This window comes from Tachypleus tridentatus, chromosome 13 (assembly GCF_004210375.1).
Source record: "Tachypleus tridentatus isolate NWPU-2018 chromosome 13, ASM421037v1, whole genome shotgun sequence".
Classification (NCBI taxonomy): Eukaryota; Metazoa; Arthropoda; class Merostomata; order Xiphosura; family Limulidae; genus Tachypleus; species Tachypleus tridentatus.
Window position 1 is genome coordinate 269,830,733 of NC_134837.1, and position 20,420 is coordinate 269,851,152.

General features: G+C 33.0%; 1 protein-coding gene across 4 annotated transcripts in view; it reads right to left on the reverse strand.

Moving 5' to 3' along the window:
* Window positions 1-7,243, reverse strand: part of B9d1 (B9 domain-containing protein 1) — a 28,165-nt gene extending 20,922 nt beyond the window's left edge. Inside the window, exons 1-4 of one of the 4 annotated variants that reach the window (XM_076477884.1) lie at window positions 7,121-7,243; window positions 6,300-6,391; window positions 1,286-1,376; window positions 1,087-1,137 (exon numbers count right to left, since the gene is read on the reverse strand). In XM_076477884.1, the coding sequence (XP_076333999.1) occupies window positions 1,087-1,137; window positions 1,286-1,360 (126 nt within the window). In that variant the 5' untranslated portion in view covers window positions 1,361-1,376; window positions 6,300-6,391; window positions 7,121-7,243. Of the gene's footprint in view, window positions 1-1,086; window positions 1,138-1,285; window positions 1,377-6,299; window positions 6,392-7,051 lie in introns of all 4 variants that reach the window. The other 3 variants (XM_076477883.1, XM_076477886.1, XM_076477885.1) reach the window with 3 other exon arrangements.
* Window positions 7,244-20,420: the final 13,177 nt, after the last annotated feature.

Sequence of the window (20,420 nt, forward strand, 5' to 3'; positions counted from 1 at the left end):
TCTTACGATTGTACAAACAAAGCTATATAGAGAGGGATTGTTCAACAAAAACATTCCTCTTATGCTTGCACAAACAAATCTATATAGAGAGGGATTGTTAAACAAAAATCATTCCTCTTACGATTGTACAAACAAAGCTATATAGAGAGGGACTGTTCAACAAAAAACATTCCTCTTATGCTTGCACAAACAAATCTATATAGAGAGGGATTGTTAAACAAAAATCATTCCTCTTACGATTGTACAAACAAAGCTATATAGAGAGGGATTGTTCAACAAAAAACATTCCTCTTATGCTTGCACAAACAAATCTATATAGAGAGGGATTGTTAAACAAAAATCATTCCTCTTACGATTGTACAAACAAAGCTATATAGAGAGGGATTGTTCAACAAAAAACATTCCTCTTATGCTTGCACAAACAAATCTATATAGAGAGGGATTGTTAAACAAAAATCATTCCTCTTACAATTGTACAAACAAAGCTATATAGAGAGGGATTGTTAAACAAAAATCATTCCTCTTACGATTGTACAAACAAAGCTATATAGAGAGGGATTGTTCAACAAAAAACATTCCTCTTATGCTTGCACAAACAAATCTATATAGAGAGGGATTGTTAAACAAAAATCATTCCTCTTACGATTGTACAAACAAAGCTATATAGAGAGGGATTGTTCAACAAAAAACATTCCTCTTATACTTGTACAAACAAAGCTATATAGAGAGGGATTGTTAAACAAAAAACATTCCTCTTATACTTGTACAAACAAAGCTATATAGAGAGGGATTGTTAAACAAAAAACATTCCTCTTATACTTGTACAAACAAAACTATACAGAGATTGTAAAACAAAAATATTCCTCTTATACTTGTACAAACAAAACTATACAGAGAAATTGTAAAACAAAAATATTATTCTTATACTTGTACAAACAAAACAAAATATATATTGAAATATTATGTAACAAAAATATTCCTTTTATATTTGTATAAACAATAATAACAGAAAGAGATTATAAAACAAAAATATCTTTTTAATTTTTACAAGTTTATAGTAATTTCTGATTATTATTTTTGACTTACTAAAAGAACAAAAAGTCCACCTCCAAACAAGCAATAATATTCACTTCTTTCCTATAAGATAAATATGTATACAAACTTATTAGGTGTTCTTGCTGAAAATTCAAAGAAAAAATAACTGACTGGTCCATAAGACTAGAAATTTTTTTGCCAATACATGTATTCTGTCACAAATGTCAGAAGGCAAACAAGGCTAACTGACCTCTGCACTCTCAATCTGTCCAGCAACCATCAACATAAAAACTGAATGTGTTTCCATAGTAATGCCATTCTTCATTAGTTTCTTTTCATTTCTAAATGAAATCAACATTGAAATATATGTTAGCTAATGATCTCACAAGTTCTCTAAAAATATCTTCTACAGTAAACAAAATATGAACAGTTCTCACCAATGAACTTTTATAACACTTGTAACAAATTAGTGTTCTCAGAACATCTACTAACACTATGATTTACTTCTGGAACATCTACTAACACTATGATTTACTTCTGGAACATCTACAAATCTATGGAAAACTATGGACTACAAAGCTACGAGTTACTTCTTGAACGCCTACAAAACTATAAATTACTTCTTGTACATTTTCTACAAAATATAAGGATTGAAAATCATCTATAGCAAACTTAGCCTAGCAACTTTTATAATACTTGTATCAAGTTAGTGTGTTTATGTTCTCTTCCTATCAACTTTTATATTACTTGTATCAAGTTAGTGTGTTTATGTTCTCTTCCTATCAACTTTTATATTACTTGTATCAAGTTAGTGTGTTTATGTTCTCTTCCTAGCAACTTTTATATTACTTGTATCAAGTTAATGTGTTTATGTTCTCTTCCTATCAACTTTTATATTACTTGTATCAAGTTAGTGTGTTTATGTTCTCTTCCTAGCAACTTTTATATTACTTGTATCAAGTTAGTGTGTCTATGTTCTCTTCCTAGCAACTTTTATAATACTTGTATCAAGTTAGTGTGTTTATGTTCTCTTCCTAGCAACTTTTATAATACTTGTATCAAGTTAGTGTGTTTATGTTCTCTTCCTAGCAACTTTTATAATACTTGTGTCAAGTTAGTGTGTTTATGTTCTCTTCCTAGCAACTTTTATAATACTTGTATCAAGTTAGTGTGTTTATGTTCTCTTCCTAGCAACTTTTATAATACTTGTATCAAGTTAGTGTGTTTATGTTCTCTTCCTAGCAACTTTTATATTACTTGTGTCAAGTTAGTGTGTTTATGTTCTCTTCCTAGCAACTTTTATAATACTTGTATCAAGTTAGTGTGTTTATGTTCTCTTCCTAGCAACTTTTATAATACTTGTATCAAGTTAGTGTGTTTATGTTCTCTTCCTAGCAACTTTTATAATACTTGTATCAAGTTAGTGTGTTTATGTTCTCTTCCTAGCAACTTTTATATTACTTGTGTCAAGTTAATGTGTTTATGTTCTCTTCCTAGCAACTTTTATAATACTTGTATCAAGTTAGTGTGTTTATGTTCTCTTCCTAGCAACTTTTATAATACTTGTATCAAGTTAGTGTGTTTATGTTCTCTTCCTAGCAACTTTTATAATACTTGTATCAAGTTAGTGTGTTTATGTTCTCTTCCTAGCAACTTTTATAATACTTGTATCAAGTTAGTGTGTTTATGTTCTCTTCCTAGCAACTTTTATAATACTTGTATCAAGTTAGTGTGTTTATGTTCTCTTCCTAGCAACTTTTATAATACTTGTATCAAGTTAGTGTGTTTATGTTCTCTTCCTACACAGTAAACAGTACAACTTAAGGGAAAAGCACACCAGCCAGTTAAGATCTTTTAACACCAGTTGACTGGTGAGATATCCTTCTTTACGTATAACAGTACGTAACATAAACACTCCAAACTGTTCAGTCTGCTACTGTGAAACTCAAATCTGTTTTGAATGACAACAGTTAGAATATCTTTACTTGAAACTTTTGCCCTGGAACTTAGTCCTGTTATGTATGATGTGTGTCTGACCCTGGAACTTAGTCTTGTTATTTATGATGTGTGTCTGACCCTGGAACTTAGACTTGTTATGTATGATGTGTGTCTGATCTCTTGATGATGTTAATTATTTTACTGGTTCACTCCAAGAATGTACAGTATCAGCAAACTTATTACATAATAACACCCTAAATTACTCCAAGCTTATAGTATGAGACATGTTGTAATTAAATAAATAATCCATAACCAAGCATATAGTCTGAGATGAAGAGTGTGTGTAGTAGATGGTGCCAGTGTTGCTAAAATGTTTCTTTTATATGTGCAGATGTGATAAATACACATTAGCATCTATGTTTATGAATTTATCATGACACTGCAGTGACGTGAAACTATACCCCAAAACAAAAAAATTGTGTCAATTTTTACAAAGACTTATGCATATCCACTTATCCCTAGAAAATTGTGTTAATTTTTACAAAGACTTATGCATATCCACTTATCCCTAGAAAATTGTGTCAATTTTTACAAAGACTTATGCATATCCACTTATCCCTAGAAAATTGTGTCAATTTTTACAACGACTTATGCATATCCATTCATCCCTAGAAAATTGTGTCAATTTTTACAAAGACTTATGCATATCCACTTATCCCTAGAAAATTGTGTCAATTTTTACAAAGACTTATGCATATCCATTCATCCCTAGAAAGTTGTGTTAATTTTTACAAAGACTTATGCATATCCATTCATCCCTAGAAAGTTGTGTTAATTTTTACAAAGACTTATGCATATCCATTCATCCCTAGAAAATTGTGTCAATTTTTACAAAGTCTTATGCATATCCACTTATCCCTAGAAAATTGTGTCAATTTTTACAAAGACTTATGCATATCCACTCATCCCTAGAAAATTGTGTTAATTTTTACAAAGACTTATGCATATCCACTTATCCCTTTATATTTGTATTTTTGAGGCGAGTATCTCTTGAATCAGAATCTTCACACAAAAAAACTAATAAAGTTGATGGTATGTCAATAAAGGAAGAATTTTAAAAGGTTCCCATGTGTTCAAAACAACAGCACAAAGTATGATCAACATCTTTAGTTATGAAGTTGCGATCATCGAGGGCCTTCTGAAAGCATCAGTTATGGGGCAGGACTGATCAAATCATCGAGGGCCTTCTGAAAGCATCAGTTATGGGGCAGGACTAATCAAATCATCGAGGGCCTTCTGAAAGCATCAGTTATGGGGCAGGACTGATCAAATCATTGAGGGCCTTCTGAAAGCATCAGTTATGGGGCAGGACTGATCAAATTCATTCATTTATCATTGATAGACTAGTGAATGAAACAATAATCTTCCCCAAAGTGAAGAAGAAGGCATTTGAGTCCCTCTACGACGTGAGTGTTACAACAGAAGAGCAAAAACCATACAAGTCAATGTAGTCAGGACAAGACATCAATCTGAATAATTTATTGCAAAAGAAGGTCAGTCCAGTGCTTTTATCATTGACAAACATAGATATGAGCTAGAGATCTACAAACAAATCACAGCTAGCATAACTTTTAGAAGATGGAAATATTGAAAGATCCTTGCCAGATACACAATTATAGATGGGATGGCTCTTGTTTATGCTCTTGGGAACAGAGCTGTCGAGAGCCATTACAGGCCCCAGGGCAGCAAGCATTAAGGGGTCCCCCCCACACCAAGTCACAGGGCATTATATATAGGATCTCCTCCTGGGCCCCAGGGCACTGGCCGCCCCCTGACACCTCTTGCCAGACCTGCATGGAAAACCAAATGGGGTGAAAAACTTTGGACACAATTACACCAGCTATGACAAACAACTTTAAAGGAATTTGTGTTTGAGTTGGTACAGTGTTTAATTGATATAATCCAATGTCTATAAAATCTGAAACTAGAACAAAATATTGCAGAGGTTGTCAACCTGTGTGATGATTGGTTGAGGACAAGTTCACAAAACTGCCTGATAATTGGCAAACTTTTATGGCTCTTGATACAAAAAAAAAAAAAGAGAGAGAAATCTGGTTGACTTCTTATTGAAAGAACTGACCAAAGTCAATCTCGATTGTCAGAGAAGAATTTACTGATTGGAAGAAGACAGTTTCATCAGATTCTCAACATGATGTGACCAATATCAGTGCAACTTGTGAAGGGGTCACAAGGGTCATTCTTCATAGCCAGAAAACTGCAGCATGTGGATACCAGAGCACTGTTGCTATTATCAGAGACACATATATTTTTGTGCTATTGTTAGCATTCTATGTCAATATTGCCTTGAAGAATTTTAGATAGGAAGTGGCGATAATCAAAAACTCAAGTTTGTTGCTGTAGACAATACTGTTTTGCCAAACAATGTGGGGAAAACATATTACAGTTTCATGCACTTCCAGGATCCAAAAGGACATCACAGTTTTTAGACACTGGTAAAAGATCTGCTTAAAATGTTTTTCTCTATGGACAACAATGCTCAATTATTACAGGATCTTGGTGCAGAACATTTGAGCGGTTCAGAAGCCATATTCAACAACAAAGTATTTTTTATGGGCTATACAACCCAACAATCTTCATCATAAGCATACAGACTCTACAAGGTCTGCAATGAACACCTAAAAAGGTATTAGAATTATTACCTTCAGCCCTGAATTCACTGATTCTGCTTATACATAATGTTCCTTACCAGGTTTTTGTACAGTGCAACACAAATGTACTTCAGATTAACCTGCCTGTTCAGATGGAAAAGGAAGATGATACACTGGTTCCCATTCTTATGGATCAAGAAGCTGTACCTGAAAGCTATCTGTAATTAACAACTTGTGGATGCAAGTGACCTGAACAACAACAGAGGGGTTGACAGTGTACATGCACAAAAGCTAGCTTATGACGTACCTCTGTTTGTGCACACTATGTTGGCCCAGTTGAGGACCAGTGCAAAAACCCAAAGCAAGCTGACTTTCAAGTTTATCTTGAAGAAAACTTAAATGTTACTCATAATTAAATGTCTAAATAAAGTTTATCTTCTATATTCAACATATGTTCATACATATGTATTTAAATATTATTCAAAACATTTGTATTATTAAAGAAGCCATTGACAACTACATCTAAGCTGTTATTGTTTTTCTATACATACACACCAAAATGAGTGTTTATGTTATTTTATGGGCTAAAACAGTTTGTTTTTAACATGTCTGATCAAATTACGTATACATATATATATATATATTAGCCCAACTTACCTGTCAACTAAAGGTAGTCACTCTTCTATCTTTCAACTATAGGGGCCACTCTTCTAGCTGTTGACTATAGAATGTCAGTTTCAACCTGCAAACTTTTGTTAAGTAGAAGGTATTTATAAAATAATCCAAAAAAGCCACCCAACAACACAACACACTGCAAACATTTATAACCACCCTTATTCTTTATATTAATAAATAATGTACAGCCGATCTTATATGTACTTTTATGAAATAAATATAACCAGTTCTTATCTTAATAAAGAGTAAAAATACAATCACTGAAGAGTAGACATTCGAGCAAATAGGGATACAGTTCACTGAGAACTCTAGGTTTGGAAAATATTAGTTTTTCGAAATAACTACCGAGACATGGTGAAGGAAATAGACCTTCGTTTCACTCGTATCAGAAATGATAGAATTCTTGTTTCTGAGTGCTACAGTATGTAATCACGAATTTCAATGAGAAAAACTCATTTACTATCGCAACAATTTTGTTTCAGACTTAAATAATCATATACAGTTGAAATGTCCAAATATACAGGCATAGAACTAATAGCACTTGTAATCTAAAATATAGTGAATTTATGTTAATAATAATAACAACAATTAAATATACGAGTAAAATTTCATGTCATCAGACTCGGCTTTCTAGAGTACAGTACATCTAATTTCATTTTAAAACAATAGCTTAACAAACTATACATTATAATTTGATATTATCATTCACATTTTTTCATACAACGGCCCCTCACCTCTACGTTAAGGTTTAACTATATAACTCTAAATTAACAAGTCGAGGACAATTTTTCAAATCAACTCACAACGCTTCAGAAAATAAACAGTGCTACGAAAAAGAGCGTCCTCTCACGGTATAGATTAGTATTTGGTAAGAAGTATAATCGCACAAGGTCACAAAATTTTTACTTTTTCATGTTCCTGAGTAGAAAGTGGCCCAGACATGGCCAAGCGTATTAAGACATTCGACTCGTAATCCGAGGGTCGCGGGTTCGAATCCCGGTCGCACCAAACATGCCCGCCCTTTCAGCCGTGGGGGCGTTATAATGTTACGGTCAATCCCACTATTGGTTGATAAAAGAGTAGCCCAAGAGTTGGCGATGAGTGGTGATAACTAGCTGCCTTCCCTCTAGTCTTACACTGCTAAATTAGGGACGGCTAGCGCAAAAAGTCCTCGAGTAGCTTTGCGCGAAATTAAAAAAAAAAAAATCCCTTTTGCTTATGCCTAAAGTAAATGGAAGAGACTTATTTTTCTCTTCAAACATTGTTTTTGTGACCTGTAAGCGTATAACAAAAACATGATGGGAAACTATATTTGGTGGCTGATACGTAAAAGTGATTTACATTTCAGTCGCAAATCTCAAAAAACTACTCACTTTTAAACATTTTTCTATAACTTTAGTGTAAATACATGTAAATCTCGATTCATATGTTGTTTTATTCAGACCTTATGTAAATAAAAATGTGTACATTTACCCGTTTTTACATAGAAAATAGGTTAATTTCTGAATTTCATTATCCAGGTTACAAAAGCAAAGTTTAAAGGGAATAATGGTCATTTGCTGTACTTTTACAACGTAAGAAATTAAGAAATACCACATACTATCCAGAAATAAAATTTGTGTTACATAGTGTAATGATTTAACTGCATAACTCTAAATTAACACGTCGAGAACATTTTTTTTCAAAACCACACACAACACTCCAGAACAAATAGTGCTATGAAATAGAGCGTCCTTTTACGATATGCATTAGTAATTGATGAGAAGTATAACAATGGCGAAGAAAGCATATAATTTTAACACTTAGCGTTATTTTTAATTTCACAAATTAAAAACAAATAAAACAATGTACGAGATATTTCGAGTTAATAAAATGTATAAAACGCACTTATAGTTTGTTTGTTTTTGAATTTCGCTATCTGCGCTAGCCGTCCCTAATTTACCAGTGTAAGACTAGAGGGAAGGCAGCTTGTCATCACCATCCACCGCCAACTCTTGGGCTACTCTTTTACCAACGAATAGTGGGATTGACCGTCACATTATAACGCCCCCACGGGTGGGAGGGCGAGCATGTTTAGCGTGACGCGGGCGCGAATCCGCGACCCTCGGATTACGAATCGCACGCCTTACGCGCTTGGCCATGCCAGGCTTGAAGGTTGAAGTACCAACTTAACTACTCACAAAGAAAGTAAATTATTTTAATATTACTTTAAAATTTTCAGTGCTGACTGAAGGATGGAAAACATTTCCAAGAAAGACAACAAACAACGTCAAGTCCTCTCTCGAAAGAAGGGAAGCCGAAGAAACGGCGGGTAAAATGTCAGAAAACACTCTCTGAAGTCGTTTGTCGTCTTTCTTGAATATTGTTTTTAATGTGATTTTTTCTTTAAAGGTAGTTCTTTACAGTATCGGGAAAATATTTAACTATATAAATATAATAGCACTGTCTGTTTGATGTCCATGTAACTACTTCGCAAGGTGTAAATGTATTTTTTTTCAAATTTGGAACGGAAGTTCATTTGGCACAGGGGGGAAATACGTACATATTTTTTTGTTTTGTAGATTTTTTACCACCACCTCATTTCTGGTGGACATAACTTCACCAAATTTGGTGTAGAAATTTTAATGGGTCCATGAGGAGTGACGTTCAGATTTTCAGTTGTTTGTTTGTTGGTTTTGAATTTTCGCACAAAGCTACTCGAGGGCTATCTGTGCTAGCCGTCCCTAATTTAGCAGTGTAAGACTAAAAGGAAGGCAGCTAGTCATCACCACCCACCGCCAACTCTTGAGCTACTCTTTTACCAACGAATAGTGGGATTGACCGTCACATATAACGCCCCCACGGCTGAAAGGGCAAGCATGTTTGGCGCGACGGGGATGTGAACCCGCGACCCTCAGATTACAAGTCGCACGCCTTAACACGCTTGGCCATGTCGGGCCTCAGTTGTTCGTTTTGCAGTTGTAATAATTTTTACCACTACATAGATCCAAAAACTTTACTGAAAATGAAAATACCCTGACTGTTCCTCTCCACTGAATACGTGTAACTCATGATGACAAGAAACCCACTTGAAGTAAAAATGTATCTCAGGACGGTTTGCATTGGTATTAAAGCTCTTTTTTGGTAAAAGTGTTAATAACCATAACAACTTCCCTGAGATACAAATAACTCACTATCTTCTTAATTGGATTTTTAAAAACTTTACGATACTTTGATCGTGTTTATCATCTAGCCCTAATATTTACCAGAAATCTTTACGACAGATCTTTAAAAGTTTCTAAACCTAATTTAAAAGTCATATCTACGACCTGCAGCTTTGTATAGCTGCCATTTAAATTACAACATTAAAATATCTTATACCAATACTTACTTTTATCCCTTTTTATTTATTAATTATAAGGATTATTTTGTTGTTAACTTAATATATAAATTAAGTCTAACGTGAAGCTTATAACCTTGAGCCTAATTTTACATTATTAAAATTCCTGCAGAAAATGTTGATAACAGCGAGGGTATATACCGGATAAACCAATGCATTAGAACATCCATGAAAAATGCCAAAAGGCCCCCTGGAGGGAACACCGGCTTTAACTAGTCGCATCACAATACAGTAGTTAACGTACTGTCTGTCAGTCAGTCAGCAGACATTGAAATGATGTCACATTAGGAACGCAATTTGTAGTAGTAAAACGTGTGCATGTCATGAATCGCGAGAATAATTATGCAGTATTTAGACGACAACATAGCAAATTTTTAATAGCAGAGTGGTATGTTTGTAGACTTACAACACTAAAACCCGCGTTTCAATACGCGTGGTGAGAAGAGCACAGAAAGCACATTGTTTAGTTTGGTACGTAATTAGAAACAAACACCGTCGCACGACATATGAACTTCAAAAGCAAGAAATGAAAAAACAACAACAAATTATTATTCTTAACTTTGTTTTTACTTTTTCTTAAAACAAATCACTTTTGGGACCCTGTGGAATTAAGTCTAGTCATTATATATTTTTTTTAAACGTATTCTACTGTTAGGCGGGCCCTTTTTGATTAGTTGTTTATCATAATGATAGGTCCTGTCATGTGAAAATAGCAATTGAATTACTTTCCCTTCATTCCTGCTACTGTCGCTTTCATCTGTAGGCCTAATTCACTAATAATACATCCGCCATTGGGGCAGCTCTACGGATTTACTACGCGAAAATAAGGGGTTCGATTCCCATCGGTGGACGTAACACGTAGCCCGATGTGGCTTTGCTATAAGAAAAACACACACACTAATAACACTTATTAATAGATCGCGTCCTATTTTATCTTTTTATCAATGAATACAACTCTCCCGTTTTCATCACAAAATTTAAAGTCTCATAATGAAAGTATTTTTATTTACACACTTTTTACAAGTTTGTGCGAAGGTTTCTCTAAATAGTTACAAGTTTTAAGCATGTATGATGCGTTTGGCCTTGAATTCAAATAGCAATAAGGTATGCATTACAAAGCTAAACGTAGAGCTGGGCTAACCTCCTCAGTTATTCCTGAATAATTTATCGATTGAGTTACCTTTGACGTTTATCATCTGTAAAGATATAAAAATCAGATGCTTTGGTTTCCTTTTTTCCCTTAAGGCATTTCTGATAGAACGAAGATAGTTCTCTCTCTGAGTCCATCTCACACCATTTTTAACACATTTTTTAAATATATTATACCTAAGTAAATAATATAAGCTATTTATTTGGTTTGTTGTGATTAACATTGATTCAACTTTAAATACACAAATAATAATTGCATTATATTGTTAAAACACGAAGACTACCTTGTTTTGTGCTTCATTTGATGATGTAGAAATTTAGAATGAAAACTGATGAAGTTATTACTTCCATTTATAAAGAATGATTTTTTAATTGCATCAAATCCATGAAATTTGTGAATTTTTTAACACTGTCAGTTTTGATATTGAGTCCTTATACACTAACATTTCACTAGATCGACTGTGGTAAAACCGTTGAAGCCACTTTCCTTAAGTTCCTTCTGTCTTTGAATTGTTTTGTCTCTTATATCGTTATCAACGTTGCAAATTCACTGAATTTTGAGCGTGCGGACTAGATCTTTAAATTATTAAGTGTAAAATATGTTTTATTCAAAACATATAACATTATTTACAATAACTCACATTACAATGTTTTGAACCGAAACCCCTTAACAATATTTGTTCAATTATTACGGTTATTTGTAATGGTAAAAACAATGATACTCGGCCACTTCATGATTTCTGTAGATGAAGAACAAAGTATAACAAATAACACAGTAAATTGTGTTTTCTCTTATAAGCCTAACCGCCAATAAGGTTCTTATTTGAAAAAACAAACACCAGCAACAATATTGGTCGAACAAAAACCTTCTTTGATTCCGTACCTGATAATATTAGCAAAAGAAAAGCTTTGAATAATTTCTTTATGTTAAATATTAAAATAAATACTCTAAAATATAAGTGGAATATACATTTAGTATTGTAAATATTAGCTAAGATAAGATTGTTGAGAATCTTGAATACAGAAACATGGGTGAAGGGGCTTGATTTTGACAGAGGACAAGCAAGATTTGATCGAAAATATATATGTCTCCTAGATATCAAATTATGAGAATGAACGATCTCACGGGGCGTTTTGTCTCCATGACCAGTGGTAAGGTAACATTTACACACTACATAATTGCATATTCTCAACAAGAATATTGAACCTCTTTTAGTTTATGTTCAGATTAATAAATTCTGTTGCAGTATGCTATTATTTAGAGAGTAAAGGTCGTTTTGTCTTTATAATGTTAATATCTTTTACTTTAGGACGCTAATAATTGTAGCTACAGTCTGGCTGAATATATTTGGTTGCAGTATATTATTGACTTATGGAGTGTACTAAGAAGGATCACAAGTGAAACTGTGGAATGTACTTAGTATAATCACAAGAGAACTTGTGGAGTGTACTTAGTAGGATCAACACTGATACTGTTGACTGTATTTAGAAAATTCACAAGGGGAATTGTGGGTATACGAAGTAAAATCACGAAAGGAATGTGGAGTTTACTTAGCAGGATCAAAACTGGAAGTATGGAAAAAACTTACTTACTAGGATCAAGATTGGAACTGTGGGGTTTACTTAATAGGATCAAGACAAGAACTATGGAGTGTATTTAGTAGGATCACAACTGGATATGTGGAGTGTACTTTGTAAAATCACAGGAGGAATTGTGCAGTGTACTAAGTAGGATGGAGACTGGAACAATGGAGTGTACATAGTAGGATAACAACTGAAACTGTGGAGTGTACTTTGTAAGATCACAGGAGGAATTGTGCAGTGTACTAAGTAGGATGGAGACTGGAACAATGGAGTGTACATAGTAGGATAACAACTGAAACTGTGGAGTGTACTTTGTAAGATCACAGGAGGAATTGTGCAGTGTACTAAGTAGGATGGAGACTGGAACAATGGAGTGTACATAGTAGGATAACAACTGAAACTGTGGAGTGTACTTTGTAAGATCACAAGATACAGTTATCAATAATGGAGTAACACTGTAATCAGGATATATGTTAACGATGTACAGTTATCAACACTGAAATAAGTTTGTAATAAGGTTATAGATAACTTGTGTACACTTATCAACAGTGGTATAATGCTCCAATCTAACTATGCATAACTGATATACAGTTATCAATAATGGAGTAATACGGTAATCAGGATATATGTACAGTTATCAACAGTGAAATAATGCTGTAATAAAGTTATACATAACTGGTGTACAGTTATCAATAGTTAATTAATGCTGTAATAAGGTTATACATAACTGGTGTACAGTTATCAATAGTTAAATAATGCTGTAATAAGGTTATACATAACTGGTGTACAGTTATCAATAGTTAAATAATGCTGTAATAAGGTTATACATAACTGGTGTACAGTTATAAATAGTTAAATAATGCTGTAATAAGGTTATACATAACTGGTGTACAGTTATCAATAGTTACTTAATGCTGTAATAAGGTTATACATAACTGGTGTACAGTTATCGATAGTTAATTAATGCTGTAATAAGGTTATACATAACTGGTGAACAGTTATCGATAGATAATTAATGCTGTAATAAGATTATACATAACTGGTGTACAGTTATCGATAGTTAATTAATGCTGTAATAAGGTTATACATAACTGGTATACAAGGATGATGTCCAATGTTAAAACTGTACTCTTGTAGTTTATAGAGCAGTCTTGTTATCTGGCTTTCCAGATAGACTGAAAATTCATCAGCCGCTTCAGTGCTGCACAATCTGTCCAAAATGTAAACTTTAGTCCATGTAGGTAAAGGTGGTAATGACTGAGTATAGTAATTCTTTGTGAGTTATACAATATCTACTTTCTGTAGCATTCACTACTTTGTTATAATTGGCAATCACGTTTGTATTTGATTTGCTGTATTGTAACAAAACTACTCACATTACAAAATCACTGGAATCTGTTTAAAGTGAGTGGATCTTGTAGAGTTGCATATGCTACTACAGGAGTAATGTGTTAGTTCCTTCTTTAGTTTGTTCATAATCAGCAATCCAACAGAAATTGTTTGGCTATTTCAATAGTTTATGCAAAGAATGAGCTATATAAAACAATTAATTGACAAAAACGACAAAAATACGACCATAGTCCAGGAAATCATAGAAACTATTCAGTGGACAATCTTCAATACATCTGTAGACACCTCCTTTCTGCTATTTCCCAGGAAATTCACCTATTGATGGAATAATCCAAACTTCTCAGGATTCAGCTGTACATTTTCTTTCTTCAACTGATCCAAAACTTTCTTTTCACCATCACAACAAAAAACAAAGGTTCTTCCATGTGCAGTCGTTTCATCCCAATAGATAAATATGGCATTCCTTTATAATTCAAATGAAACACATACCATAAAACATTAAAATGCAGCAGGTGCATTACATAAACAAAATTGTAACAAAACAAATGCCCAAAGTAATTTTTCTACAGTAAGGTCTGTATTTTTGTTTCCTTTGTTGTTTTGAACTTGCCAATATCTACTTTTAAGATCCAATATTTAAAACAATTTTGATCCAGACAGAGCATTCAATGTAGAGGCAGTTCTTAGTAGTTGGTAAGCATCCTTCTGTGGGACTTCATTCACCTTGAAATAGTCAATGTTCAACCTTGTGTATCCATCTTTCTTTTTTATAAGTAAAATAGGTGATGTCCAAGGAAAGACTAGTACTGGTTCTATCATGATGAACCTTTGTAGAATGGACGGCAACTACCTGTTGCAGATACACAAGTGTAGAGGATGACATTTAGAAAGTCTTCCGACTTTTAAAACGTCATCCTCCACACTTGTGTATCCACAACAGACAGTTGCCGTCCATTCTACAAAGTCTCTTCATGAATACTCTGCCTAAACAATCTATTAAAGAATGGTTCTGTCATACTTTCTTCCTTCACGACTTTTATCTCTTTGAAAGCCTCAGTCTGTTTTGCAAATAGATGTTTTCTAGTTAATTGATATATTGGGGTTGCATTTCCAGTATGTCTTTTGTTTAATTTAAGTCGCATGGTCTACTGGAGAAGATGTCTTCAGATTCTGTGAACAGACTATGTACCCGTTACTTGCAAGTGAGGTGGTAAACTGTTCTTATATAATAATTTGTTATTAGTTTTTCTACATACTTCCTCAATGGCGACTACTTCTGTTGTTATTTGCTGCAAAAAGTTTTAGTTATCTTTAAGGTCAGACCTTTTAGTTACACAAGTTTTATTTCATATTACTTAGAGTAGCGAGAATAATGTGACACCTTTCATAAAATACATGAATTTATCTGTGAAAGATTTAAACCAGCGAGTGATGTGATAAATAAAACGTCACTGCAATATAAATATTGATAACAGTGAATCCAGTCATGTTGATTTAGTATGACTGTTTATATTGATAACAGTGAATCCAGTCATGATGATTTAGTATGACTGCTTATATTGATAACAATGACTCCAGTCATATTGATTTGGTATGACTATTTATATTGACAACAGTGAATCCAGTCATGTTGATTTAGTATGACTGTTTATATTGATAACACTGAATCCAGTCATGATTTAGTATGATTGTTTATATCGATAACACTGAATCCAGTCATGTTCATTTAGTATGACTGTTTATATTGATAACAGTGAATCCAGTCATGTTGATTTAGTATGGCTGTTCATATTGATAACAGTGAATCCAGTCATGTTGATTTAGTATGGCTGCTTATATTGATAACAGTGAATCCAGTCATGTTGATTTAGTATGACTGTTTATATTGATAACAGTGTATCCAGTCATGTTGATTTAGTATGGCTGCTTATATTGATAACACTGAATCCAGTCATGATTTAGTATGATTGTTTATATCGATAACACTGAATCCAGTCATGTGCATTTAGTATGACTGTTTATATTGATAACAGTGAATCCAGTCATGTTGATTTAGTATGGCTGTTTATATTGATAACAGTGAATCCAGTCATGTTGATTTAGTATGACTGCTTATATTGATAACAGTGAATCCAGTCATGTTGGTTCAGTATGACTGTTTATATTGATAACAGTGAATCCAGTCATGTTGATTTAGTATGGCTGCTTATATTGATAACAGTGAATCCAGTCATGTTGATTTAGAATGACTGTTTATATTAATAACACTGAATCCAGTCATGTTGATTTAGTATGACTGTTTATATTGATAACATTGAATCCAGTCATGTTGATTTAGTATGGCTGCTTATATTGATAACAGTGAATCCAGTCATGTTGATTTAGTATGAGTGCTTATATTGATAACAGTGAATCCAGTCATGTTGGTTCAGTATGACTGTTTATATTGATAACAGTGAATCCAGTCATGTTGATTCAGTATGACTGTTTATATTGATAACACTGAATCCAGTCATGTTGATTTAGTATGACTACTTATATTGGTAACAGTGAATTCAGTCATGTTGGTTCAGTATGACTGTTTATATTGATAACAGTGAATCCAGTCATGTTGATTTAGTATGACTGTTTATATTGATAACAGTGAATCCAGTCATGTTGATTTAGTATGGCTGCTTATATTGATAACAGTGAATCCAGTCATGTTGATTTAGTTTCACTGCGTATATTGATAACAATGACTCCAGTCATGTTGATTTAGTATGACTGTTTATATTAATAACACTGAATCCAGTCATGTTGATTTAGTATGACTGCTTGTATTGATAACAGTGAAACCAGTCATGTTGATTTAGTATGACTGTTTGTATTGATAACACTGAATCCAGTCATGTTGATTTGGTATGACTATTTATATTGATGACAGTGAATCCAGTCATGTTGATTTAGTATGACTGTTTATATTGATAACAGTGAATCCAGTGATGTTTATTTAGTATGACTGTTTATATTGATAACAATGACTCCAGTCATGTTGATTTGGTATGACTATTTATATTGATGACAGTGAATCCAGTCATGTTGATTTAGTATGACTGTTTATATTGATAACACTGAATCTAGTCATGATTTAGTATGATTGTTTATATTGATTACACTGAATCCAGTCATGTTCATTTAGTATGACTGTTTATATTGATAACAGTGAATCTAGTCATGTTGATTTAGTATGGCTGTTTATATTGATAACAGTGAATCCAGTCATGTTGATTTAGTATGACTGCTTATATTGATAACAGTGAATCCAGTCATGTTGGTTCAGTATGACTGCTTATATTGATAACAGTGAATCCAGTCATGTTGATTTACTATGACTGCTTATATTGATAACAGTGAATCCAGTCATGTTGATTTAGTATGACTGTTTGTATTGATAACACTGAATCCAGTCATTTTGATTTAGTATGAGTGTTTATATTGATAACACTGAATCCAGTCATGTTGATTTAGTATGACTGTTTATATTGATAACAGTGAATCCAGTCATGTTGATTTAGTATGGCTGCTTATATTGATAACAGTGAATCGAGTCATGTTGATTTAGTATGACTGCTTATATTGATAACAGTGAATCCAGTCATGTTGGTTCAGTATGACTGTTTATATTGATAACAGTGCATCCAGTCATGTTGATTTAGTATGGCTGCTTATATTGATAACAGTGAATACAGTCATGTTGATTTAGTATGGCTGCTTATATTGATAACAGTGAATCCAGTCATGTTGATTTAGTATGACTGCTTATATTAATAACACTGAATCCAGTGATGTTGATTTAGTATGACTGTTTATATTGATAACAGTGAATCCAGTCATGTTGATTTAGTATGACTGTTTATATTGATAACAGTGAATCCAGTCATGTTGATTTCGTATGACTGTTTATATTGATAACACTGAATCCAGTCATGTTGATTTGGTATGACTGCTTATATTTAGAACACTGAATCCAGTCATGTTGATTTAGTAAGACTGTTTATATTGATAACAGTGAATCCAGTGATGTTGATTTAGTATGACTGTTTATATTGATAACAGTGAATCCAGTCATGTTGATTTAGTATGACTGCTTATATTGATAACAGTGAATCCAGTGATGTTGATTTAGTATGACTGCTTATATTGATAACAGTGAATCCAGTCATGTTTATTTAGTATGAGTGCTTATATTGATAACAGTGAATCCAGTCATGTTGATTTAGTATGACTGCTTGTATTGATAACAGTGAAACCAGTCATGTTGATTTAGTATGACTGCTTGTATTGATAACAGTGAAACCAGTCATGTTGATTTAGTATGACTGTTTGTATTGATAACACTGAATCCAGTCATGTTGATTTAGTATGACTGTTTATATTGATAACAGTGAATCCAGTCATGTTGATTTAGTATGACTGTTTATATTGATAACAGTGAATCCAGTCATGTTGACTTAGTATGACTGTTTATATTGATAACAGTGAATCCAGTCATGTTGATTTGGTATGACTGCTTATATTTATAACACTGAATCCAGTGATGTTGATTTAGTATGACTGTTTATATTGATAACAGTGAATCCAGTCATGTTGATTTAGTATGACTGTTTGTATTGATAACACTGAATCCAGTCATGTTGATTTAGTATGACTGTTTATATTGATAACAGTGAATCCAGTCATGTTGATTTAGTATGAGTGTTTATATTGATAACACTGAATCCAGTCATGTTGATTTAGTTTCACTGTGTATATTGATAACAATGACTCCAGTCATGTTGATTTAGTATGGCTGTTTATATTGATAACAGTGAATCCAGTCATGTTGATTTAGTATGACTGTTTATATTGATAACAGTGAATCCAGTCATGTTGATTTCGTATGACTGTTTATATTGATAACACTGAATCCAGTCATGTTGATTTGGTATGACTGCTTATATTTATAACACTGAATCCAGTGATGTTGATTTAGTATGACTGTTTATATTGATAACAGTGAATCCAGTCATGTTGATTTCGTATGACTGTTTATATTGATAACACTGAATCCAGTCATGTTGATTTGGTATGACTGCTTATATTTAGAACACTGAATCCAGTCATGTTGATTTAGTAAGACTGTTTATATTGATAACAGTGAATCCAGTGATGTTGATTTAGTATGACTGTTTATATTGATAACAGTGAATCCAGTCATGTTGATTTAGTATGACTGCTTATATTGATAACAGTGAATCCAGTGATGTTGATTTAGTATGACTGCTTATATTGATAACAGTGAATCCAGTCATGTTTATTTAGTATGAGTGCTTATATTGATAACAGTGAATCCAGTCATGTTGATTTAGTATGACTGCTTGTATTGATAACAGTGAAACCAGTCATGTTGATTTAGTATGACTGCTTGTATTGATAACAGTGAAACCAGTCATGTTGATTTAGTATGACTGTTTGTATTGATAACACTGAATCCAGTCATGTTGATTTAGTATGACTGTTTATATTGATAACAGTGAATCCAGTCATGTTGATTTAGTATGACTGTTTATATTGATAACAGTGAATCCAGTCATGTTGACTTAGTATGACTGTTTATATTGATAACAGTGAATCCAGTCATGTTGATTTGGTATGACTGCTTATATTTATAACACTGAATCCAGTGATGTTGATTTAGTATGACTGTTTATATTGATAACAGTGAATCCAGTCATGTTGATTTAGTATGACTGTTTGTATTGATAACACTGAATCCAGTCATGTTGATTTAGTATGACTGTTTATATTGATAACAGTGAATCCAGTCATGTTGATTTAGTATGAGTGTTTATATTGATAACACTGAATCCAGTCATGTTGATTTAGTTTCACTGTGTATATTGATAACAATGACTCCAGTCATGTTGATTTAGTATGGCTGTTTATATTGATAACAGTGAATCCAGTCATGTTGATTTAGTATGACTGTTTATATTGATAACAGTGAATCCAGTCATGTTGATTTCGTATGACTGTTTATATTGATAACACTGAATCCAGTCATGTTGATTTGGTATGACTGCTTATATTTATAACACTGAATCCAGTGATGTTGATTTAGTATGACTGTTTATATTGATAACAGTGAATCCAGTCATGTTGATTTAGTATGACTGTTTGTATTGATAACACTGAATCCAGTCATGTTGATTTAGTATGACTGTTTATATTGATAACAGTGAATCCAGTCATGTTGATTTAGTATGAGTGTTTATATTGATAACACTGAATCCAGTCATGTTGATTTAGTTTCACTGTGTATATTGATAACAATGACTCCAGTCATGTTGATTTAGTATGGCTGTTTATATTGATAACAGTGAATCCAGTCATGTTGATTTAGTTTCACTGCGTATATTGATAACAATGACTCCAGTCATGTTGATTTAGTATGACTGTTTATATTAATAACACTGAATCCAGTCATGTTGATTTAGTATGACTACTTATATTGATAACACTGAATCCAGTCATGTTGATTTAGTATGACTGCTTATATTGATAACAGTGAATCCAGTCATGTTGATTTAGTATGACTGCTTATATTGATAACAGTGAAT